The sequence below is a fragment of the Mastigoproctus giganteus genome, chromosome 9 (genome assembly GCF_048544385.1).
Source record: "Mastigoproctus giganteus isolate SK-2022 chromosome 9, ASM4854438v1, whole genome shotgun sequence".
NCBI lineage: Eukaryota > Metazoa > Arthropoda > Arachnida > Uropygi > Thelyphonidae > Mastigoproctus > Mastigoproctus giganteus.
In genome coordinates, this window is record NC_143583.1 from 21,033,542 (window position 1) to 21,061,377 (window position 27,836).

A 27,836-nucleotide genomic window follows, 5' to 3' on the forward strand; every position below is an offset into this window, starting at 1 on the left:
AGTGGCCACACCAACACAACGGAACATACATAAACCCACACTACTCTCATATATGGTCCTTTTACAGTGGTATTTTCTTCACAGAGATTCGAGGCGGAGTTGAATTGACATTCTAGGAGACGCCCCTTGCAGAAACCATGTTAACATGTGCAGAACCTCACCATCTTCAGTAACCATCCATTGCTGTTCATAACAAACCTCCATGCGAACTTGCTGTTGCTCAGATGAGAGTAGTCTTGGAACACAGCGTGTACAAACATGTATCATGTGCAGATGGTCACGGAGAATACAGTGCGTGCTACATATTGATATTCTCAATATCTCTACCAGTTGCCTTACTGTTATACAACGATCTTCTCACACGATTACAGAAACACTGTTTATGGTTTTTGTAGCGACAGCAATGAACCGTCGATTTTTGTGATAGAATCATGTCAATCTAAACCACCTCGAGCTATGCTATAAAGAAGCATAGATTCAGCATAAGTCTCTTTTAACATTTTATATGCTTCAGCTGATGGTTTTCTTGAGATGGAAACAAAATTTAAGGGCAGGATACTGTTCCTCGCGTTTCACGTCCATTGTTACGTAGGCGGACTTCCAAGGTCACACCATGCTCAAGTTTTGTTTGTTTGTTATTTGGTTTTTAGAAGCATTAGCAACTAAGGCCATATTGCGCCGGGATATGCGGTGGTCATTCCCTGACCTTTCTGCATCCTCCGTATTTGGTGGTCACGGGCTCGAACCCCTGTCTAATCAAGAAGCGTGTGCTACTCACTGCTGCTCCTTCCCACCTGGCTACGGAGGCGCCCATGCTCAAGAGTCACCTGCGCAGTTGCTATGTGATGCAGCTTGGTTTGGTCTTAAAAATCCGCAGTTCAGCTAGAAATAGTAAGCGGTACGGTTGTTCAAGGAAAATTATGATCATTCTTTATTCCAATGTATCTAAAAGTACATTGGGCAAAAGCTAATAAGTTAAAGATCCTTAGATTACTTGTACATACGTTACTTTAATGAAGAGTTTTTCATCCTAGAAGTACTTACTTTTAGCACAGCCCCGCTCAAATGGGAATTGCATTCATAGATGGCAATTTCTATAATTGCCATGATGATCAAGTGTAAAGGACTAACTTGGCCGAGAACACCTCCTACGGCTATAAGAATGCTAGCAGCAGCAAAATCAGCTCCAATCATGCTGTAAATAAAGAATGTAACATTTTATTGGGTTCCACACAAAAAAAACACCACATTTTAAAGCAATTACTGTGAATCATTTCAATTTCTGGATAGTATTAAGTTACAGTATTTGATTTCATATATCTGTTTGTTGAAAACTGATTTAAACGTATTGGTCCATCTCAGTGTGAGAAATTTTCTATAAGAGATCACTCTTATAGAAACAAAACTTCGATTAAGTAAGGTTCTTTCTCTCGGGGCTTTCCGACACTGTATGGAAGGATGATCTGCTGGAACAGGTGCAGAGAAGGGCAACCAGATTGGTTGCCCTTCTTACTTTGCTTAAGTAAGAGTATCCGAAAAGGATACTCTTACTTAAGAAAGGCTTCAGTTCTGCAAATTGCAGCGTCTTGGTAAGTTGAATGTTGAATGATCTGCTGGAACGTGTGCAGAGAAGAGCAACTAGATTGGCGAATGGCCCAAAAGGATACTCTTACCTAAGAAAGACTTCAGTTCTGCAAATTACAGCGTTTTGAGTCAGCAGAATGTTGACTGATCTGCTGGAACAGGTGCAGAGAAGGGCAACCAGATAGGTGTAGGGCCCAAAAGCTTACCAAAATACTCTTACCTAAGAAAAGGGTCTTGAGTAAGTTGAATGTTAATGGTATTCTTCTACTTGCTGAGACCACACACACATATGAGGGGACATAAATTCAAGTTGAGGAGGATGGTTGCAGGATATGTGCGGAAGTTTTCTTTCAGCCAGGGGGTAGTTGATTGTTGGAACAGGCTTCCATGTATTGTGGAAGTGAATGGGTTGAATAAATTCAAGGGAGAATTAGACAAATTCTTGGAGGGTACGGATGGGTGTTGAATTGTGTTTTTTTTTTTTTTTTTTTTTTTTTGGCTGATGCCTATATAAGCTCGCTTTCATGCATTATTTGCCATTACTAACTACTACTACTACTATATAATTTTCTAATGACAACAGCAAAATTGGCATAACCTTTCCGTAATTACAAAAGAAATTAATATCGATTAAAGAAAATAATTTCAGCATCAGCAATTTAGTTGTATCACCAGCCTTGGAAGCGATGGCAGATCTTTTTTTAAGGTATTTGGAATTTTCGCTGTGTCTGCTTATCGGATTTAGTCTATGTGTGCCACAGAACATCTTTGGCCTTCTCCTGAGGTATCCTCACAGGTAATATAGTGGGTATAATCACCATCCTTCCCACTTCGGGTGGAAAAAGGCCCTGGTTTGATTGCTGTTTTTACTCCGTGGTTGAATACAAATAAAAAATAACCTATTTCATCAAAGAACCAAATATTCAAACACTGCATCGTTAATTTTTGATCTCACTCTTAGATTAGAAAAATATTTTTTAATTTACTTATAAAGCTTAGCGTAGACATTTCTGTTATCATTAGAAAATTATAGAGTAATAGTAGTAGTAATGGCAAATAATGCAAGGGGTGGCTACAATAAAAAATAAAGTAAACTGTGTCTTCTGGCTAGCACAGTTTTACTCTCCATATCAGCGGTTAGAAGAAAATTTACATAAAGGAAGCATAAAGAAAATTTACATAAAGGAAGGAAGTTGTGATCCCTATTTGCAATTCTTTATAACAGTGAAAAATTCTGCCTTCATTCATTTTACTAACACCTCAGCGCAGTTCCACAATTAGACACCTTAATCAGATCCCTTCTAAGGTGTCTGGTTGCCAAACTGTGGCCCACATAACTGAAGACTTCTCGTACGATCGCAATTTTGCCGATATCACGATGCCAGTTGCCCATATTTGGACTCTTTCAAGAAGCTGAATGTCTTTTTTAAGATGAGGTCACCATACTTGGACACAATATTCCAAATGCGGTCAAACAATTGCCTTATACAGTGGGACTATGAACTCCCTATCTCTATACGATATTGTTCGATAAATCATCGATAGGACACCATGAGCTTTCCTAGACGTCTGTCTGTTCGCACTGCTCAGAAAATTTAATATCTGCCCGTGTCCCAGATCCCTTTCTTTTTCTTCTACTGTTTTTAATTCAACTTCACGAAGTGTATGAGTTATTTTGGTGTTGCTGTTCCCCAAATGCACCTTGCATTTCGCTTCACTAAAACATAGCTGCCACTTTTCATACCATTCTTGAAGCCTATTCAAGTCATCCTGAAGTATCTTTGCTTGGCAATGATCATTAACGGCTCTTCCAATCTTTACGTCGTCTGTAAATTTTGACATCACGCCCTTTATCCCTTCGTCGATGTCCTTTATAAAAATTAGAAAAACTCAGTTGATCCAAGAACCGAACAAAATCTCATTTTACACCGATCCGAAGAATATCCATTAATGACAAACCTCTGCTTTCTGCCCAATCCTTGCAATGGTACAGCACTTTATTTTATTCATTAACTAAGATAATTAAGAATTGAAACCAATATAGTTTTTCAGTAAGATGGAACACATTTCCACGTCTCTCGGAATGTTCGACAATTCTTAAATACAGAACTGCCAGTGTACGAATATATACACAATATTTTGTTCGTAGCAGTGAACTACAACAGTAGTGTAAAAGTCATCGATTTAATTGTATCTCATATTGTGACTACCATCACAACGAGTTACCATGATATTGCACTACCTCGAATATTGTCACTTATTATTGGAGGATATCACCACCCACACTGCACCGTTTGAAAAATGGTATGGGATAAAACACTGTGTTATCCATAAACTTAAGCAAAAAGGTGTAAGAAAGTGATAGTAGGAGAGGAAGAAGAAATGCCGTCGAAAGAGGAAAGTGATAGTTACTCCTCACACACTCACTGAACTAAACCACTCAAATCCCCCGAATAGGTCACGCTTCCCATTAGGGAAGACTGTTGTTACCTATTCGCGGTAACGAGGGCCCCCATCAAGACCCCTCCTCCAGACGGCACCATTTCAAGGCTTATTGGCCTATCCTCTGTGGATGGGTAGGTATCCTGGTGTTACAATCATGACAACCCAGTTGTGAAGTATAATTTCACAATATGAGAGACGCCAAATGGTGTACATAGTAATAGTACTAGAAAAATAAACGCAAAAGGCGTAATAAACTATGAATTTAAAATTCACTACAGAACTGCCAGTGTATATACACTACTACGAACAAAATATTGTGTATATACACTGGCAGTGCTGCAGTGAATTTCAAATTCGTAGTATTACGTTTATTTTTCTAGGACAATTTTTGAAGGAAATCTTCCCAAACAGATGAATCGACAGAGGTGGACCTTTGTTCGGCCAGCTCGCTTGTCCGATTTGTCCACATTGGACTTATTTATATGGTTTACTCCTCAAAACCTCGATCTTTAAACGATCTTCCTATCAGTATGAACAAATGCAATTAATACTGTAACTGAAACACAACTCGAGTGTTTCAGTTGCCTGTTTATGAAATTGTAAAATAGTACTACACTTTGTATCAGAGCGATGGGGGTTATGTTGAATCTTAACAATCTTATGATTACATACCATAAAACTAAAATAATTTACTTTTCTAGTCTCTCTATACATTAAAAAAGTTTTTTTCCTAGTGATATTATTCGAGCCAATGGGAGATATGGGCGAGGCAATTACGTCACTACAAATGCAATTAATTATTGACAACTGCCTCAATAACGTTCATCAACCTTGTGCACGTGCTTTTCTGTCCAACATTCGATGTTCCATTGTAACCATTTTTTTTTTTTTTTTTTTTTTTTATATCTGTATAGTTTGTAAATATTTTAGTCCTGCTCTTTCGGAATATTTCTCATGCATTATGGAACTCGAAGCAAAAGGCCTTTTCCTAAGTGACCTATGTAAACTCAGTTAAATAATTACATAGTGATATTTATTCGACTTTTAGAATGTATAGGTAAATAATTACATAGGTAATTTCCTGATTAGATATCGATCAGTGCGTTTCGACAGGTATGCCTTTTAAGTAGAAAAGATTTGACTTACTCCGTATACCTCTACATTTTACATAGAAAAGCGTGTGCGGGGGGTTGAGCGAGCAAAGCTGTAAAATGCACTAGGGGACGAAGCCCCCTAGTGCATTTTACAGATATGTTCCGCAAGAAATTTAAAAAAAAAAAGTCATTGCAATTTTAACGTGCACAAGGACGTTACGGGCACACTGTGTATTGAGCAAGAAGTATTTTCACAAGTCTGCACAACCTACATGATATTGAAGGCAAATGAACGCATACCTCAGTATATCGATGGGAATTTTTCCATGATCCATATGCCAGATATTCTGCATAATGATTGACCACTGGATAGACATCGCAGCTAACAACAGGTTCATACCAACAGATGAGTATCCGTACTTCTTGAGGAATGTTAACAAGAATCCAATGCCGAAAACCACCACCACATGAACATCCTGAAAGACTAAAACAAATGTTTTTTTCTATTTTTTTTTTTAATTACAGAAAGGATTTGTAATCAAAAGAGAGAAATTTAAAATTATACAGTTTGCACATTTTCTTGCCACACGAGGCTTGCCTTTCCATTCATTGTACAAATAATACAGGTGATTTGTATTATCCCTATCAATATTAATCTGTTAATTAATAATTCTTATTAATATTAATCCATTAATTGTTCAGAAAACACAATGACACAGGTCGTGGTGTTTTTCTATACAATGTGAAGCCCTCGTGGGAAGCACAGTTGGTAGAATCAACGTCTTCCCCGCACCAGGTGTAAAAGACCAGTGTTGGAATCTCGTCAATGACGTAAGGAATTTTTATGGGCCTTTTTCACAAGGCCCGAGTTGTTTAGGAGCATCAGCGACTAAAGCCATATTGCCCCATGTTTGTTTGTAAATTGCGTGTGTTTCGAGGTCGATTTTCTGTTGCTGAACAAAAAACCCGAGTTTTCAGGAGAAAAAACCATGATACCTCCACCTGAGATCGACTAACTCAGCCACGTTGTGATAAAGGCCCATAAAGATTCCTCCCGTCATCGACGGGACTCGAACTGAGGTCTTTACCACCCGTCACTAGTCTCAGGCGAAGGTTTTTGATCCCAAAAATTGGAGTTTTTCGTCTAGCAAACAGCAAATCGACCACAGATGACACAAAATTTATAGACATATTATATACGGCGCAATATGGCCTAACTTGATGCGCCTAAAACCCTACAACAACTAAAACAATATATGATGTTTGATTTCTAGATTAAAGCAAAATCTGTTACTTAGCTTTTGTTATGGTGTGAATGGAGTGAGGTTTATATCATAACAGAAATATGGAAGCAATCCCCAACCTCTTCGTATTTCTTACCAGTCACAAAACCAAAATGGAAACCCCACACTACTGGACACTAGTCTACCGTAATGTTAAAAAGAATGGGTTAAAGGAATCTTTTAGCTGATTCAACTCAGTGGAGTAATATATTGAAGGTAGTCGAATCATTTCGTTAGTCACCGCTCGAGAATGAAGGGGTGACAACAACATGCACTAGTAGCGTAGACAAATCGTATGCTCCGTCACTGCTCTAAGGAAATCAATAGCTGCATGTTTTCAAAAAGTTATAAATTTCTTATAAAGTAGGAGGTTGGTGGTTAGGGATGCGCTAAGCAATTAAGAATATGGGCCGTTAGTATATTGTCAGTAATTGCGGGAATTCTTCGTCCATTTACTGTTTCTGGACCAAACACCAGAGTTTTCGGGAGAAAATATCATGCAACCCTCTCCTAAGGTCGACTAACTTAGTCACTTTGTGAAAAAAGCCCATAAAAATTCTTAGCGTCATTGATGGGATTCGAAACAGAGAATTTTTAACCCGGTGTGGGAGGACGGTAATTATAATTACTGCGCTACCCGTGAGGGCTATAAAGATGGATGCCAGTGCATGGAACGAGTCAGCAGTAAATTTTAAGTGGTTCATTTGAATCAGTTCACTACGTAGAATCACTCATTTTAATGAAGTCATTTGTACGGTAATTTCCTAACACTGGAGCTTTTGAACGTTTAATGACTGCAGTCAGTGATTCAGTTAGATGGCTGTCATCCGAAACGAGTTATCACCCTAGGGGCTCACATCTGGTGAGTATGGGCTTGGCACACCCACGGTCCTAAGCTGGATATCATCATTCTTCTCTTTCTACTTCTTACACACACACACACATACACACACACACACACTCTCTCTCTTTCTCTCCTGATGACTGGGGAATTTTTTTTTTGGCTGGTGCAGCATAAACCTCAGGCTTCCTTGCACCATATTGATAATAATAATTAGCGATTACTATTGTATGTGCCATCTAGGTAAAAGGAATTCTCAGTTATCCACATCCTGAGATTTGTGGCGCAGGTAATACAGCACATATGTGGAGCCTACGTTTTATCCTGATCACCAATCTTACAAGCAAAGTACAAAGAACATGCTTCTCTAAGTTATGAGATGTACGTATTATGGGTAAACGCAAAAACCTGTATACGTAGAAATTTTAAAATATTAAAAAATATATTTTTTAATAGAAAATAATATATTTTAAAAATTTTTATTTATTTATTTTTGTAATAGGGTACTTGTGGCTCTGCTACCCTCTTTCAAATTCGTAAGTTATATTCGAAATAGTAGGCAAAGTCACTTCAGATGGGGTAATATGGTACCGAACTGGAATTTATTCTACTAAACACAAACCAGTGGAAACCTCTCGAAGACAATGACTCTATGAGAACTTAGTTCCGTTTCATAAAACATCATTAAGACAAGTTAAAAACGTACAACAGATTTCGTTATCAGATCAGGCAATTAATGATGAAGAAATGCCACGTACTCTTACTTACCTTGTAATTTGTCAGCTGTATCCTTTTGACACTCATTATTTATAACTTCCTCCTGGTATCAGCGACCATCAATTAACAGGCTGTATAATTCTTCAAGGCTGCTCTCTGACATGGAACCAACAAACAAACTAACAACATTTTCTGCAACAGTTATTTCTTTTTGTTCCGCATGTTATGCAACTTGTGTTCTGCGACATTATCCAGTGTCCCCAAGAAATGTTTTTACATTTACATATACACCATACCAAAACTCAAGAGACATCCCTGTGATCGCAGAAAATTGCGTATAGCTACGAAATATGCAAATATTTTAGTCCCTACTACCCTCTTTCAAACTGTTCCACTTTCAAATTTCACTCAATGTTTCATTTCACTTCGTCCAAGGTATGTGGGTTGTTTACATAAATAACATTTTTGAATGCAGATCCAATTTTTTTGCAACAAACGCACGTTCTTCTCGGGAAAGACCCATTCTATTCACCTCATTAATGAATGCTGAATTACTCCTCAATTAGAGAAGTCACATTAATTTTCCTTCTGCCACCTATCTAAAATTATCTCCCTCCATATCTGATGGCATTTTGTGATCTGTTTCCGTAGTAAACTTGGTCCGCACCATTTACTAGTGGGATGCTCGATAAATGGACAGCCCTGTACATAGTGTTCCAATCATTTCAAGTAATTTCTTCTCCTACCACCTTATCTCATGTCTGTTGAAAAGCAGCAGAACATATGAATCGACATTACCTTAGAGCAGGGTTGGTCATTGAGGTCCATGGGTGTGGTCACTCGGATCACCTGATTTCAATCATCTTTATTTCTTTCTTTGGGTGCTAAGGCCAAAAGGGGGTGGATGAGGTGTAACCGTACCCGAACCAGCAGAAGATTCAAATCACACTGAAAAAAATTTATTATGTTGAAAACTAAAATGTCGAAAATGAATTTCGCAGAATATCCGCTTTTGTTGCAAAGACAGTGTTGGGGCCCACAAAAATCTAAGAGGGACCTCATAACAGTATTAAATTATTTACGAGTATTTCGGATTTCCTTTTTGAGCTCGTTTTAAGTAGAATTGTAGTGTCCGATACTTATGCTAGTATATGTAGACTACATAGAATCGGAAACAAAATCTCCCTTCCCCCCACCATCACCCAAGAAAATAAAAGTTGAGGGTCCCCCAAACTTTCCAGTATTTTATAGAGATGAAACTGCAGTGCTAAAGAAAGCATAATGAACTTGGAATTAGTGAGAGGTCGACGTGTACGTGCGGAGCATTGGAAGACTGGAACCATGTTTTTTTTCGTGTATGCAATGAGTACGAGGACTTCAGAAATGGTTTCGTGTGTAAATTGCTATATTTGCATAGATTGAAGGATGGTTGTTTGGAAACTCTAATAAAATCAAAGGGCAGTTTGAGTGCATTTTGACCTACACAGCAGCTTGCTGTGTAGGTCTTTTAGAGGAGACAAGTATTACTACAACTTGAGGAGCATCATGCGTGACTGATTGCAGTGTTTCAAACTGTTCTGTGGCAAATTGTGGAGGAAGTATGCAGTTTAGGTTTATGGAAGACATATGGAAGATAGGGAAGAAACTGTAAGCCCCTGGCTTTATGGCCGTGAAGGGTAATAAAAGATTATCTCTCTCTCTCTCTCACATAGAGAGCTAACCTGACTTACTGTACTGTACGGTGTTTGCAGTACAGGTTTTCAAGATCGGATAAGTCCTGCTACAAATGAAATGGAACAACGACCTACGTAAAATATGTGGTCGGGTGGACGGGCTAAATTGTCCACTGGACATTGGAACGGAGAATTCTGCAGTCGTGGTACAGTTCCAATCTTTCAGTTGTCGAAAGCAAAACGGGGGTGATTTAACCACAGGTAACACTAGTGTAAACTCACATCTTCTTCAGTAGGAGGCGACAACTTCGCGATATCCTTGGGGAAACGGAAACTAACACCCTCTTCACTACGAGGTGACTTCTTTCTTCCTAAAAATGTGATCCATGCAACGTCATATTAAAAACAATTTCCACCACACAGTCAAACGCTACTATGACATTTTCTTAAATGATCCTTGTTACACGAAATCATATTGAAATTGAAATTCAAAGGTGGCTTCACTTGGAGACCCTCAGAATACTGCAAAACGATTCCTTGTGCCGCGGATGACAGCTGTGAGATGCGGTTTCTTGTACTGCAGGCACGAGCTCTTTCAGCTGGTGACAATCACTAATGATTCAAGAGGACTAGTACGAATAAGCCAGTTCATCTATAGTTAGTTGTTCTTGTAAAAGCATCAGCGACTAAGGCCATATTTCTACGTATATATCTGTAAATTGCATGTGTTCTGTGGTCAGTTTTCTGTTTGCTGGAAGAAAAACTCGAGTTTCCGGGAGAAAAAGCCACGATCTCACCTGGGTTCGACTAACTCAGCCACCTAATTAAAAAGTTCCATAAAAAGTACTCGTGTCATCGATGGGACTCGAACTCATTCAGGTGTTTTCCACCCGGTGTGGGGAGGACGGCCATTCTACCAACAGTGCTACCCATGTGGATGTCCATAGTTAGCACATTTCAACACTAAGTGATCTGGTCTTTCAAGTCAGAGTATTCGAGAAGGATAGGTGCTTCACTGAGTTGTCTTTCAAGTCACAGTACCCGACGAGACCATTGGAAACGTCAACGTCTAACCGTTTCAACGATTATGAAGATGATGCGCTTGCAGCAAATCTGTGTTCATCTTTTGGCTGCAATTTACTGATGAGAATACTGCTATAGTTCAGCTTTCCGGATTATATTTCATTTATTAAAATGACTTTTATTTTCCAGAATGGACATCACATTGAGATTATATGAAATAACTAGCATTTCTCACTGGCTACTTTTCGTGGCAGTCAGGGACTTCTAATTCACATTACAGGAACTGTGGGGTTTCAATGCCTTGTACTGGAGCGGGTATTAATTATTGGCTGTAAGTCTGTAATTATCTGTACAGTATTTTAAATAGATGGAAGAAATGCCAGGGAAGCTGGCTGGAATCGCCTAGTACAATAAATACAAAACAAAAGTACGCATCAAAAACTATAACAAATTTTTTACGATAAAAATCGTAAAAAGACCAAACTGTTCTCTCCCCCCCAGTAGGTAGAATGTCTACACACCGATATATCTAAAGTAGCTAGACTGCATAGAGAAAACCTTCATCCGGTAATTTGAACCCAAGGATACCTAATGTTTATATTAAGAGCAAATTCTATTTCGCAAACGCAACGTCGGTGTGCTGTATTCCCTAGCGTTCTTCACTCGGAAACATTAAATCAGTTAACATGCAACGTGAGGAATTTGATGACGAAATCTCTTTATTCAGAGGAATGTTGATGAAATAAAAATAAAATATTATTACCACAGATTGCGTCATTTAATTAGCAGAATTGTACTAATATGGTCGTGGCTCAAATGACTGAAAATACGATTTTTTTAAAAAATCCCCATATTCGCATAAAAACTGCTCGATTCCATAAATAAACTACATATATATTAATCTTACACTGGCGTGCAAAATTTAAGGACCAGTCCGGTTTTCACCTGTAGCTTCTCAGAGGAGTGGCCTGGATATGGGAAAAGCATACCAAAGAAACCTCGTGAGGTAAAGAAATGATGAAGGAAACAACACCGACACAACAACGGAAATAAAACGGTACACAGGGACTTTATTCAAAAATGGCAACATAGCACTGGCTGCTGCCATAATACAGATGCATCACTGCCAAAGATGGAACAAAGGGAAGGGGTGGTCCTCAGTAGGAGATATGGCCACCCCTAATGTCGATGCTGACTTTTCACCGTCTGTCAATACTTAGAACAATGTTGTTGATAAGTTCTTGCGGTAACACAGTCCATTCCTCTGTCATGCCATCTTCAGCTTGTGAACATTTTCTGGTGGGTGTGGACGTGCCGCTAGACGTCTTACCGGAGCGTCCCATATATGTTCGATGGGATTTAGATCGATGGGACGAGGAAGGCCAATCCATACGAACAATGTCCTCACTTTCCAAAAGCATATCACAGCTGCAGTGCGATGGGGTGTGGCGTTATCATCCATAAACACGAACTCGGAGCATGGCACCTCGGAACAGACACACGTGGGTAAGGATTATCTCAGTATAGTAGCGTGCACCGGTTACAGTACCGCCTTCCAGTATCTGGAATTGTGTACGTCCATCCAAGATAATGCCTTCCCAGATGAGAACACCTCGACCGCCATATCGATCCCTTTCAGTGATGTTTGCGGGGTGATACCGTGTGTCAACCTCTCGCCAGATTAGCTGACGTCCAGAATCGCTGCTGAGACTGAATCTACTCTCATCAGTAAAGAGTACCTTAAATAAAGATTTTGTGGTTGTAACCTTTAGAAATAGTGTTGGTTCTTAAGTTTTGCACACCAGTGTACGTTTTAAATTACATATAAAAGTTTTAATTTTTTTTAAGCAAAATAGTGGTATTTCAAAAAGTAAAAGAACCCCCTCTCTCTCTCTCTCTCTCTCTCTCTCTCTCTCTCTCATTGTAATGTAGGTTCTAGTTCAAATGACCAAAAAACACGAAAGATCCTCCATTTTTTAAATGAAAAATGTCGATTTTCATAAAAAAAACTTCATTGTTTTTATACACATATGAAATTTAACATAATTAGAGAAATCAATTAGAGAAATATACGAAAAAAAAAACCACCCTCTCTGTAAAATTACATAAAAGACACCTGTACTTTTGCTTTTTGAACCTAAGGTTATAGAACTACTAAAAACTGCCCTACTGATAAAACTCCCATTGTGTGCTTAAACAATGTTATCTTTTCGTTTTCAATTGAATCTACCTGAAATTATTTCAGTTTACACTGTTATTTCAAAATGTGCTAAGATTTTCACTTGTACTTAAAGGTCCCTTCGCAATTTCCTCTCATTATTTTTGAAATGGCTATTTGAAATGGTCCCATTACTTTGCCTTCTACTGGCTTGTGAAGTTTCGAACAGCTGCTTGGGGATGTCGCACTCTGCTTTCTGTTGAATAGACGAGTCCTCTATGTAACAACACCCTCTAGCACTTTCTGTGAATGGATCTAGTTCCTTTCCTCGTGTTATTCTGTTCCATCCACCTGTCAAAGAGCTGACTCGAGAGCCTTTTGATAGAAATCGGAGAAGTAGGACCTACAACCATCAGAAAAACACCTCACAGAATGGGTTATTATGGTCACGTAACCCAGCGATGCATGTTATGGCTTACCATGGTGCAGCAGTAGTAGATGGAGTGATGAATCATGCTACACAGTACAGGCATCAGATGGACGTACCCATAGCCTACTAAAGTACTGTAGTAGGCTATGATGAATTGAAGCCGACAGAACAGTTTTGGAACAACAGTTGAGAGCTAGAACAAGGCGTCCTGGATTAAAGAGCGAAGTAATCGCAGTCTTATGGGAGTAGCGGAACAAGATTCCAGTGTCCATATATCGAACACTTGTAGAGTGTGTACCCTATGGACTTTAATCATGTATAACTAGACTTGTGGCTGATTTTCCAACGACTGTTGAGCCAGTCATGGTAGATTCGTGACACCACAGAACGGGAACTGGGGTTTTGAAGAGAGAAAACACCTTACATATCCAAAAAAATTGAGAGGTATATTAAAAAATACTCTTTCTTGCTGAAAATTAAACGACAAATCTCTTACATTACATTGTGGGGGGAAGCGCCAAATAGTAAGTTTAAATTCTCAGCGTCGCAAATTTCCAGCATAGAACCGGACAAACAGAAACTTAAAATAAAAACGTTAAAATTATTAAAAAAGCAATTTATTTTAATTCTCTGAATTACATTGTACAGCATAGAAAGTGCGCGACATTCACGACCGTCAAAATAACAGGTTCAATCAGTCGGACCTGAAGTGCTCCGATGCTATCAGGCTGCGAGGCAAAATAAATCATTACCAGGATGTATTTCATTTGTATAATTTTTTAAGTGGTCGCTTAAGCAGCATTAAAAATTATTTTTTAGTCACTTATATAAATTAATTGCAGTTTCTATTTTATATTTCTTAAACTTTTAGTGTTTTGTAATCAAAGCACCATGGACCAGGGACTAGGGATTTAAAAAAACCTTTATTAATTAATATCATTTATTATATGCATACAAAGGACCAGGAGAAAAATTCTAAGGGACACCTGACTTAAGTGAATATTGAGAAGACGCCAAGCCATTGACAAGAATTGAACAGCGGCAATTTGCAAAGTAATTCCAATCAATTCAAGTAAAGGACTTTGGCTTACCCGTATAACATCTAACCATGAATTAGCTGCAAAATAAAAGTTAAAGATCTTCTCTAGATCCATGTACATTACTTAAATATTATATTTACCAATTGGTATTGCCAATCGTCGTGTTGAAGACGACAGGCGTGAAATTTCGGTGTGTTACAGGACTTCAGTTGGAAATTTCTTCCCATGGATTCCTTTTAGGAATATACCCCGATCATTAATATCCGAACACCCATCCGTTTATAGTTGGCTCCTCCTACCCAAGCACCACGTATTAGACAACTATAAATATGATCACAGGCCTTCAAGGAGACAGTGGTACCATTGTGGATGAAAAAACACTGCGATGGACGGCGTTAACACACTTCCAGCGCAGAATGATAAGGTGGCACATAAGCAATCGATCTGTATGTGGCACCAAAGATCCCCAGGTGGACGATTGGTGATATGATCTGCAAATAGAGGCGGACTGGTGCCTGAGACGGTTACGAAACGACTCGGAAGCCTTCTACGGAACGTAGAAGGAGATCCCTGCAAAGATCATCCACTCGGAACGCAGGTCGACATTGTCACAGAGCACACACACACAGGCATTCAGTGAGACGATTGTGACATGTCAGCACGAGTACAATGTGTAGAACGCAGCATGATATGGGTTACTACTGTCGTGCAGCCGTCCACAAGCTGCTTATCATCACAACTAATGCTAGACTCCATCTAGCTTGATGTAAGGCCGTTGTTCTTGGACTATGAACCAATGGAAAGCTGTGCTTTGGAGTGACGAGTGTGTACAGGATCTAACAGTCTAATGGGCGTGCTTGGGTATGGCGGATGTCCAGAGAAGTCTGGATATTAATGGTAGGGCAGTGTATATGAACCACTGGCCAGGATTATTCGGGTTGTGATGGGCATATTGACAAGCTTTATGTAAAGGATAATAAATGTGGCGATTACTAGCAGTTGAAGTAAAGAACATTTTTAGATGACAATAAATGGATCCTGTCTGGGCTCTTTGAATAATCGTTTAGGTGCTACTCTCTGCCGGACTTGTTCTTGAAAAACAAAAATATTGTCAAAATGGGAAATACTTTTGTTTTTCACTAGCTTGTCTTTTATTTTTCAAATATACTATATTACCAAAAATTAGTTATTAGGCATTTCGAATAATTTTGATCATAACGCGCATTTTATATTCTACTCAATCGATGTGATTATATTTATAGAATTGTGAGTTCATGTGCCAATTTGCATGTACATATATAAAAAAAATCGAAAGAATTGCAGGACAATTCTTTCGAATTTTCCTGCATAACTGCTTTCACCTGAGATCGGCTAAATATCAACCCGATTGAAGAGGATTTTAAGAATTTTTCTTGGTTCCTACAGGAAAGTCCAAACTTCACCTAACCTTGGTAAATACTTTTATTGGTCACATACTACTACATAAATAGCATTAATTAATAAATTTGCGTTTATAATTTGTACTGCTGAGGCCATAAGGACAGTGCACTTTTGTGGCAGCAGAGGGTCGATTTGGAAACACGAGTGTATACGCAACTGTCCGGCTACGTTACTTCAGGAGTACAGCCAGCACTTTGGCGAGAATAGTGCGATAGCATAGACATATACACCATAGTGAAAAAGTATCTGGACACACCTTGGATTTGGGAATGAACCATACCCATAATAGAGGTATCATCATAGGATGCCGTATTTGATAGCACTGGATTTTATGGAAGAGGTGCACAGTGCAGAGCGTCTACATTCAACATGACGGAACTCGAACCTAGACCAATGAGAGAAGTGGCAAACCACTATACTGGCCAGGAAGATAATCATAATTTAATTGATGTGATTGCTCTCAAATTAGATGGGTCGTGTCATCAGATAATATCCATAAGACTAAAAAACAGCAGACAATGATAAATAATAAGATTGAGCTGTGGTAACACGTGTATTAAGCGTTGTGGGAACTAAAGGCTATGAGGCGTTGGAGTCAGTATATTGCATGTATTCTGTCGTCGATTTACTGGACGAATAAACTCAGCTGCAGGAAGATAAAACAATGTTTCCCGAGATCGACTAACCCAGACACATTGAGAAAAAACAAGCCAATAAAATTTCCTGGCGTCAGTGTGACCCGGTGTGGGCAGGACGGTGATTATATCCACTGTGCTACCGACGAGAGCATAATATTATAATCAAAATGTCTGTCAGGGTCAAATCTGTTAAAAAATTAATATCCGGACTTTTGTTTCATTACAGAATTAGACAATAAGAAGAATGAATGAATTGCTGGTAATTACTACCTTGGTTCAAACAACCTTCAAGCCCATTTTATTTAGAAATACTTCGTATTACTTTTGAGAAATTTATATAATACCATTAACCAGATACGCTCGAAGGAATTTCACAGGGGGAAAGTCTATAAAGCTGTAAAATTACAAATCATTCTTATCTGAGATGATACGAGTAATAACATTCTTGTGGGGAGGGGTAGATTGTCTATCCTGAAGATGATTACTGTTAACCCCCACAGGATCTTATTCAATCTAGAACCTGAAATAATTTTGCTTACTTTTCGAAAACAAATTATTCTTCAAACATCTCTAATTATAAAATTCTATAATTAACACTCACCGGGATAGTTAACAGCCAGAGGATCTTGATTGTCGTTGTGAGGGTGACGAACGGGCACGGTACCCTGTCCATATTTCACAAAGAATGCATAAATAATTATCATCACCACCTGAAATACTACAACCACTATACCAAATGTATATCTACTGAATTTTGTCATGGCAGGATTAAAAAATGATTTAGCTTTATGACCAGACCTCAACTTTTTCAGATTATACTCTTCTAAATCACACTTTTAGGGATTAAACACACCACACATCCAACAAACAAATACCCACGAGTTATTAAGTGGGAACATTATCCAGTATATAAATTAAAAACTTAATATCGGTATTATTTATACGCGTGCTTGTGTTCAGTACTAAGTTCTGACTTTCTATTGGCCACTGCTACACACAAAAAAAGTAATGTGAAAACTTTGTCTCAGCGCAGGCGCAAGATGTTTCACAGAGAAGACAGGGTGGTCGATCAGGTACCATAGCAACGACTGTCATTATCGGAAGTTTCGCCATCTCTCTCTCTCTCTCTCTCTCTCTCTCTCTCTCTCTCTCTCTCTCTCTCTCTCTCTTTCTTTCTCCTACAGTTAAATCGGCCATGAATGCTTAGGACGTATATACACTATCATATGAAAAATATTAGGACACAGTGTGATATGTAAAATATCGAATACGAAAAGACTACGAAAAAATGTGAAGCATGCGTTAGAGAAGATCAAGTATCACCAATATAATTGGGATATTGTAAGGACTACAAGATGCTGGAGTTCCTTCTGGATTTGAAATGTAGTTTCACTACGCTCCCTTGCTCTCTCTGGGAGATCAGGACTGTAGATCACCGCTATAGACGAAGAGAATGGTCTGCCTTAATTCCATTATGGTGCACACAGTGTAGTGAGTGATCCCTTGGTTCCAAGAAAGACAGCCTTGCGTCCATCACGTTGTATCAAACTGATCCAAAAAATTGTAAAAGCAGTGGAGCCTCAAAGTGAAATCTTTTGACATATAGAGTCTACATTTCCAAAATTCTTATGCCGAAGTGAAAGATAGCAATTTTTATTGGTTCATAAGCAGATGTTTGGCTTCACAAGAACTAGAAGAAAAAACAACTGATGCTGGGCGAAATTCCTGGCAATTGTTTTTCGTAATGTTAGAAGTGAAAATTATAAAGAGTTAGTTGATAAGTTGATTGAAAATTACTGAAAATGGGACACAGAATATAAATCATGGTCCATTACTCGAATCCTAATGAGGATTTTTTTTTCAGACAAAATCTGGGCGATGTTAGGGAAGAGCGTGAGAAGAGAGATTCTATCAGTACGTATAGTCAACGGAGAAGAGGTGGCAAATAAGGTGGGATTAAGCTATCAAGAGCAACTATATCTGGTTCTTGGTTTGGGATGATCACACTGACCATAAAAGTCAAGGACATTCTAATGTACATTTTTGAGGAAATTTTTTGATTAACTCGAGGAGGAGGGGTTTCTTCTCGAGTTAAAAAGAGCTGCAAATCATTTTTCGTCCAGCAAAACAGGCAAATCGACTAGAGAACACACGCAATTTACAGACATAATACACATGGGCAGTTGAATTAACATTCTGGGTGACCCTAATAAATAGTTTTGTGATTTTTTTTGATATCTTTGCGTCTGCGCGTGTAGCACAGTAGTATCGTCACCATCCGCCCCACACCGGGAGGAAAAGGCCTGGGTTCGAATCCCGTCGATGATTCGAGGAACTATAATGGGGTTTTTTCACTCCATGGCTGAGTTAGAGAGAGAGAAAATCTTTATTGCAACTTAAGAAAAGAAAAAGAAAAGGTGGTTAGAGAGAACTTAATGTTGCAATCGACCCGTCACGGCACGCAGGCCAGGGGTTAACAATGATACAAAATGAAGTTAAAAAAAAAAACTCATTCCAACTGATGTCATTGCATGGAAAGCACCTTCTTTCGATATCTTTTATCACATGCGAATTTGTTGAGATCAGCATCAAGTTTGTAGACCTTGGCTTGGAGAGCATCTGAAAAGGGAGGAATCAATCTGTCAGGAACAGTCTCGAATTCCTGTCAGCCAGACTTGAAGTAGTCCGCAAGGCAGAGATAGGGATTCTCCAGCAGCAAGTGTCCCAAATGGATGGCTCGGAGATAAGTTCTGCAATCATTTTCACTGTGATGACCAACCTCCAGGAATTAATAAGCTCGGAGAGACGGGGAACCCCCATTGCATTTGCTAATGCTGTAGTTCTAGCGGCAGATTGGATTTCCAATTGGCCCATTTGAGTAGACAATATTCAGACGCAATGAGAGGTTTTTTAGTCGTTTGGGTGGCTGAGGCCTAGACTTCCGATGCGTACAGTAATGGTGAATAAATAATTGTTCTGATGTATTTCCTGATTCTTTTGGGATTTTAATGTGCAACAGATTTTGTTTTGCTATCCATCTAAAACTCGAAACCCGTGAGATGAGTTTATCTAGTTACGTATTGAAACGGAGTTTAAGGTCGAAGATTACACCTAAGTCACAATGTGAAGTAACAACAGGAATTTGGGCGTTTCAAAAAGTGGGAGCGATCACAGAAGGGTTGGTTTTCAGAGAGAACATCATTATCTTGGTCTTCCCCGGATTGATCGTCTGGCCAAAGTGCTGTAGAAAGGATGCGATTTCCAAAAGACTATTATTAATGTGGTTAGTGGTCGTGATAAGGTTGGGATTGGGCCCGATTGGGGTAAGAATCTTAAGGTCATCTGCGAAAAAGATGATTTTTTGGTTATTCCGCACCAGTGGGGCAATAATTTCTGCGAACAACAATCTAGAGAGGATACCCCCCCCCCCTATGGTACTCCAGCGGTATCCCTCCAATAGCATCTTCCTCTAATGTGAAATTGCAACAACCTCTTGCTAAGAAGAGCAGATAGAAAGCACAGCATATCTCCCTTGATGTTATAGTATGATTTTAAAAGCCACAAGACAGAAGGGACATTCACAGCATCAAACGTAGCCTCAATATCTATGTAAGTTATGGCAAGATCGCGATTGCTCTCTAACACTGCTAGTATGGCATTTGTGGTTGCGAGGAGGTTTGTAGTTGTTGATCGCTGTGAGAGAGAGCGTAGTGAATCTGGGGAGGCTTATCTGCGAGTATTTGTTTAGTGAGGACTGGTAGCAGCATTTTTTCCAATAACTTCAGAAGTGTTAAGGCTTTAGAGATTGGGCGGTAATGTTTACTTAGCCATGGGTCACGGATCTTGGGTATAGGCCTGACAGTGTAGCTGTTCCACTCAACTGGAATGGAGCGGGTTTTCAGGATGTCATTGTAGATAGTCGGTCTCAGGCGTAGATAGCAAGATTTTTTCCCCAGAACTCGGAGTTTTCCGTCCAGCAAAGCAGGCAAATCAATCAGAGAACACAAGCAATTTACAGAAGCAATTCACATGGGTAGATGAAATAACTTTCCGGGTGAGCCTAATGTAATAGTTTGGTTTTTCTTTGGTTTTTTTCGATATCTTTGCAAAGCAATCTAGCCTTTCAACCTTTCTTTCTTTCCTTGGGTCTATGTGGGCTCTCTAACCCAGGGATATCCAAATTCTTCGCTCTTCCCTGCAAACTATACACTTCCACATACACATTTTGGTCTTTTTCAATGTACTGTATGCATCACATAGTTACTACGCGGATTTGGGGGAGAGTTCCCCCGGTGTCTTCAGACAACAAACACTATGTCATTACGTCTATTTCTATGCAATTGCTTTGAATACATTAAACAAATCAGCAGTTTTAGTCACCGATGCCACTACTAAACGAGTACCAACGATTTGATGCCTTTGGAATTCAGACATGTCAATTCATTGTCTTCATATATCTTTTTTATATTGTCATTAAATAAACATCAGCTTTTATGGTCTTCCCTTCACTGTACTAATTGCAAGAAACAAGCCCTTGGCCCTCGTGGGTAGCACAGTTGGTAGAATCATCGTCCTCACCACACCGGGTGGAAAAGATTTGAGTTTGACTCCCGTCGATGAAGTGAGGAATTTTTTTATGGGCCTTTATCATAAAGTGGTTGAGTTAGTCGATCTCAAGCTAAGGTAGCATGATTTTATTCCCAGAAACTCGGGTTTTTCCATATAAATAGAAAATCGACCACAGAACACATACAATATACACGGAGCAATATAAGCCTTAGTTGCTTATGCTCCTAAAACTCTACAACAACAACAATAAGCATGTTGGCTGTTGTCGAGATACTGGCACCTACCCGTCGTCCCTCCACAATCATTCCACGTTCGAAGTCGCGATGATCTCGAAGCTGAGCCTTTCTTGCTCGCAGACACTAAAAAACTGATTGCTATGCGCATGAATTAATCCAATATCAGCTGTTCCCGACTTCACCAGCGCCACATAACAGTCCATTCCTACACAATGTGTGTTGTTAATGCAAAGTCAACTTAGTTGTATATATATGATTGTAGTCCACGAACATGTCCTGCAAAAGGTTCCAATGATAAAAGAAAATAAAGATGCAATTAAAGGAATAATGGAAAGCATGTTTTCCTCCCTTCATTAGTGATATGTCAATCAATATTTTGCTTTGTACAATCAGGTCATTAGTTCTGCTAACAAACAAGGCAGCCATTCATAGACAATGAGCCGAAACGAAAGAATCCCACAGATGATTTCTACATATATTGCAACATCGTAATCTTTGTGAACGCCTACTGTATCAAAAAACTACGCAAACAGATTCTATTCTGGATGATATTCGATGTGAATGGCTTAATCTCAATGTAATGCGTCTATGCGTCTGGTGAAGACGAGTTCCGACCAGACGGTTCAAACTGTATGGTCCAAAAATTGCTGATTCATGATTTGTTTTGGAACTTTTGTTTTTTTTTCTGATTGGAACAAATTTGAAAAAGCTTTTGAAAAGTGGGAATTTTTATGATGTGATAAAAGGATGAAGGTCAAGGCTATTTCTTGAAGCTATATTTTTTAGATTGTAGTCTACAATAGGAATACAAAATTTCCCCGATTTACGGCGACAGTCATGGGATTGAACTACATATTCCTCAAATTTATTTGTATCCAGAATGTCCTCAATTTTTTTTTTATGATATATAGTATCCTCAGTTGAACTGTAAATATATTCCCCCTGTAAATATTTTTTATTTACAGGGGGATTACAGGTACAATTGATCTTAGTCTCGACTGTGTCTACAGTAATGCCAGAAGTGTTGTCAATAAAATGGCTGAATTTGAATTCCTGGTTAACTTTAGTTCAGGCATATGATGCAAGAAAGCAAACTTATACAGCATCAGCCAAAAAAAAAAAAAAAACCTTCCCATTTCACTTAACCGTTCATTCCAAATGTTTGTCGAGTTCAGCCTTAAATTTATTTAAGCTATCAACTTCCACAACAACAGATGGAAGTCTGTTCCATCAATAACCTACCCGCTGGCTAAAGGCAAATTTCCGCACATCTATTCTACAACTGTCTTTCCTCAATTTGAATTTATGCCCCCTCAGGTTCTTAATCTGAGCAAGCGGAAGTATCCCATCAGCATTGAGCCTATTCAAGCCATTCAAGGCCTTGTACACCTCAATCAGATCACCTCGCAGGTGCCTACTCTCCAGATGCTGAAACTTGCAGATCTCAAGCCTTTCTTCATAAGCGCAACCCTTTGTTCCTCTCACCAATCTTGTTGCCCTTTTCTGTACTCGTTCCAGCAACTCCTAAAATGAGGCCTCCAGACCTGTACGCAATACTCAAGGTGTGGCCTGACCATTGCCTTATACAAAGGGATAATCACCTCCTTGTCTCTGCTAGCAAAATTCTTATATATCATTGACAAAACTCCATTACCTGCTGTGGTAGCTCGTATGCACTGCTCAGAGAACTTCCTATCCGAGAGCACACTTTGCATTTATCAATGTTAAACTTCAGTTTAGGACAACTAATGCTGATATAATAGAGCTAATAGAAATGTGGTGTCATCCGGAAATAGGGAATGACCACTTCCACTACGGTAAGTACAATGTATTTAGAAGAGATAGGGAAGATTGAAGGGGTGGAGAGGTCCTGCTTTTTACCAAAAGCAGCCTAAGCGAGAAAAGAACTTTTGCAGAGTCTGAAGTTACTTGTGCCAGCATAGATCTGTGTGGTGTGAGTTAATTGGAAGAAAAAGAATAATGAAAGTGGCAGTAACCTACGGACCAGAAGATTGTGAAGGATATGACGAGAGTCTTTACAATCAGATGAAATGGGCAAGCAAGCGTGAATATCTTATTATGGGTGAATTCAACCTGCCCCAGACTGATTGAAATAAGTGAGAGAGAAACTCACGATGGGGAAAAACTCTTATAAATAAAGTAGATGATTATTATTTGTACCAGCATGTTAGACAAAGTAGAAGGAGGGTGAGAATTTTCTTGACCTCATCATTACTAACGAATAAGATGAGGTCACAGGGCTTAAAGTACAGGAACCATTGTTAGGAAATGATCATGCAATCGTCAGTTGGACGATGAAGAAAGATGCAGTAGTTAAAGGTGAAGGCACGGGTTTTAACTTCAGATGACTTTGAGAGTTTAAGGCGCTATATGGCATCTATGAATTGGGCAGATTGCTGAGGGATGGCGAATACATTTGAATTATGGAATAGGTTTAAGGCAAAAATCACAGAAGCCATTAAAGCATACATACCTTTAAGAAAATATTGAAGGAGGAGGATGCCGAAATGGATGACTGCAGAGTTGGCTGGTCAAACAGAGCAGAAAAAAAACATAGCATGAGACAGTTACAGATCGATGAAGAGTACTGAAGCCCACAATAGGTACAAGTTTATCTGAAATACTACCACAAATTAGGTTACGGAGGCAAAGGCTGCTTATGAGAAAGAATTGGCTTAGAGAACGAAGATGGGGACAACAAATTTTTCATGTATGTGAATAAAACAAAGAAGAAAGCGAATCAAATCGGACCCTTGTGCACTGGGTGTATGAAAATCTTAGATAAACTAGCTGATGTTGCGGATGAACTGAATAGGTACTTTGCATCGGTCTCTACTGACGAAAGAACCTTCATGCTGAGAAGAGGCTGTGCGAGTGAGGCGGAGTCATATGAAATTAGTGATGTCGTAATTACAAATGATTGTTTATTAGAAATACTTTTGAGCATAAAGACAAGTAACGCCCTCGGAATTGGTGACATGTAGCCTGTAGTTTTGAGAGAGAGCTCGAGGAAGTGTATTAAACCATTGAGGTTAATTATGTGGGAATCTTTGGACTCGGCGGAGATCCCTTTGGATTGGAGGATTGCCAACCTAGAAACAATTCAGCGGAGTATATTGCTCGCCATTACCAGGGCGTGCTGCACAGTAAGCTCTCCGGCCCTACAGGTTCTTGCAGGTGTCCTCCCCTTGACTTGGAGGTTATCCATGGAGGATTGCACTGCTGCTTGTCGGGGAATCCCAGCTACCATCTTTGGACATACCATCGACACCCGCACTGACTGTAAACAAGAAAAGAAGAAACTAGCTGCCATGCTACTACAAATCTGGCAGACAAGATGGGAGGAGACGGACAAGGGCTTAATAACTAAGAAATTCATCCTGGATGTCAAACTGGTTTATCCAAAGTCGCCGCCTTGGTTCTCTCCTGGCCTCTACTGCACATATATTATAACTGGACACGGCTCTGTAAATCATAAGTTGACTACCTTGGGAATCATCAATAACCCTTACTGTACATGTGGAGAAATTGAAGATTGGGACCATCTTCTTTATAACTGCTGAATTTATGACGACCTTTGAGGAACACTGTACACCAGACTCCAACACATACCTCAAGGACAGGAGCACGTGTTAATTTCTGATGAACAATATTACAAATTATTAACGGAGTACGCACAGAACTTCTTTTCTAGGCGCATGACTCTACAACCAACTCAAGCTAGGGATACAAACCTGTAAGGGACTTGCTCAAACTTGAAATAAAAAATCTGTACTTGACCGTTTTACCAGCATCGACTTGCTAACCCTGGAACATCCAGGATAGGATTACCTGATAACTTTCCACATGGTTGGGTAGACTCCAGTGGTCTTGACCACTCCACCGCAAAATGTCACACTCAGCACTCTCGCTGAGTGGCTTTTCAACACTTCTGGAGTTATCCCCTCCCCCCTTTTCTCCTGATGGGGCATACGCTCCACTGTCAACTTAGGGGATGCCCTCACCTACATCCCCTTACTCTTACTTTCATCCCCCATCTTCTTCCGTACACCCCGTACTGCTGCACTCCACCTTATTTTTATTTATTTTTATTTTTTTATTATTTTATTTTTATTATTGTTATTTATTTTATTTTTTATTATTTTTTTTGTTATTGCATATATATTTTTTATTATTTTTTTTGTTATTGCATATATATTTTTTATTATTTTTTTTGTTATTGCATATATATATATTGCATATGTTATTTAATATATTTTTATTATTTTTTTTATTTTTATTTGTTTCATTATATATTTTGTTTTATTATTATTATTATTTTTTTTAAATTGGCGTCCGTTCAGGAAGCTCAGGCAACCCTGACGAAGATCTGCCAGAGAATAATGGGCAACCTGGCTACCTCCTAGTGGTGTGTGCAGGCAACATGGGGTCCCATTAGGGATCCCGCGGCCAAATGCCAGGACACACAACAGAACCCAACACAATAGTACACATTGAACACACTACACATTTTCTGGCATTTACAGTGTTCTGTATTTCTTCACAGTGTACATATGGCGCAGATGTGGGAAACCACAGATGGCGCCCGACCCTAACACTATGCACACTTTATACTCCTCTTTGACAATGGTCAACATGCGAAGCATGACAGGGGACGAAAAAAGACGTGTAACGGCAAAGAGCTTGATTCTAACGCTAGTGAGGGAGAAGGGGTAGCTTACTGTTGAAATATAGTGTATGTACACGCCAGATCGAATCCTTAAAATTTATGGCACGTGCAAAGATTTTTAAAATAACGGTGACTCCGTTATCATAACTGAATCCAAACGAATGAGATCAGAAATGAATACGTAGTTTGTTTTCGTCCAAATGATGACATATTTATGAAGCCATAAAAGTAGTTTCGTATTTAAAACTCGTTAGGTATTAAAGATAGTTGAAAAATGCAATTTATTGATGAAGCACTTTATCAGATCATGAAAATATGGGAGTTAAGATTTTGTAGCTGTATTTACGAGACTTTTATCTATATTACCTTGACAAAAAAAACAACGAAATATGCGATAAACTGTAACCCTTAACTATTGCTGATTCAAGATTTTTATGTGAAACCAGAAAAAAAAGGATAGCGCATTCCACCAGAGTGACTTTAAATTTAATATTTACATCACCCATAATTGATAGAAAACTCAAAATAACGTTTGTAAATTATTTTTAAGCGAACACTTTGGTCTACTAAGGATGAAAGGCTACTGTAACCGAGTGGTCAAACCCGATGATACAGAAGTATGTACCTTTAAGTGACGTCTTTCAAGCCCACTGTCTATTAAATACGGCGCTGTTCTCGTATCATCAACATGTTATGAACTCTGCTGATCTTATGTGGTCGTCCAGAAGTATAAAGACAACTATTTTTCCTTTATTTTGCTTTTGGAAAGTAAGCTAAAATCCTTCATACCATCAATCATTATCTATACAATAATGCTGAAATATTATCTATTTGAGCCTTATGTAAGATAAGGCTCAAAGAATAAAGTATCTTATTCTTTGAGCCTCATTAATCTTGCGGAATTGATCTGTGGAGTGAAAATTTATGATTGACTTTTGTAATCTACACGTATGTCAAACCAATTAAAATTCTATAACTGCATATTTTTACCTAATAACAGAGTGAAAGATAGTGCGTTAAATGAACTATAATTAAATGTAGTTATAAGCAAGGAAATGAGATAACTGTGTTTCGAAATCGATATTTCTGGCCAATGGTACTGCATTCCGGAAACGATTTTGTACATGGCAACACTTACCTGACGTCTTTCAAATAAATAAATGTAATTAGCTTACATAGCGTTTATCCAGGCAAATTTCAGCCTTCCACCCCCAGCTGTCTTATTAGCACAAACTACTTCAAGTTCAGTAAGAGAGAGAGAGGGTGACAGTGAGTATATTAGTAATAGTCATGCAAGAAAGCTGACTATTTCTGCATTTGCCAAGAAATTAAAAAAGTTTCATCCACACTTCAAAATAATATTCATTCAAAGCTCAAAAGAACAACATTCATTTATTTTCCATCACCAAAAAATGACTATTCAATTCCGCCTTGAACTTTACTACACTCGCTGCCTCGTCCACTTAGCAGGGAATTTATTCCAATGATCAACACATCTGATGCTAGGGGAATCAAACGAACCATTTTGTTTCTTATGAAATGTTAAGCTTTAGCGTTGTAAAAACAGAAAGGTGTCTTAATTAATTTATACTTTTAATTAAAGAGTAGAATAAATTAAAACATGTTATTATTATTATTTAGAATTAACTTAAGCATACAGGACTTTTATTTTATAAAAGGACACTTGAACTACACTGGTATGCAAAACTTAAAGACCAGTCAGGTTTTCACCTGTAGCATCTCATAGGAGTGGATTGGATATGGGAAAGGCATACCAAAGGAACCTCTTGAGGTACAGAAATGATAAAGGAAACAACACCGACACAACAACGGAAACAAAACGCTACAGAGGGATTTTATTCAAAAATGGCAACATAGCACTGGCTGCCATGATACAGGTGCAACACTGCCAAAGATAGAACAAAGGGAAGGGGTGGTCCTCAGTAGGAGATATGGCCACCCCTAATGTTGATGC

The 27,836-nt window shown here is 38.8% G+C and overlaps 1 protein-coding gene across 1 annotated transcript in view; it reads right to left on the minus strand.

Annotated features, from left to right (window-relative positions):
- The window catches only part of LOC150080078 (ammonium transporter Rh type A-like), a 50,746-nt gene extending 33,489 nt beyond the window's left edge, over window positions 1-17,257 (minus strand). Inside the window, exons 1-3 of the mRNA XM_090381397.1 lie at window positions 16,968-17,257; window positions 5,424-5,607; window positions 1,045-1,195 (exon numbers count right to left, since the gene is read on the minus strand). Coding sequence (XP_090237523.1) covers window positions 1,045-1,195; window positions 5,424-5,607; window positions 16,968-17,127 — 495 coding nt within the window. The 5' untranslated portion in view covers window positions 17,128-17,257. The remainder of the gene's footprint in view (window positions 1-1,044; window positions 1,196-5,423; window positions 5,608-16,967) is intronic.
- Between the last annotated feature and the right edge of the window lie 10,579 nt (window positions 17,258-27,836).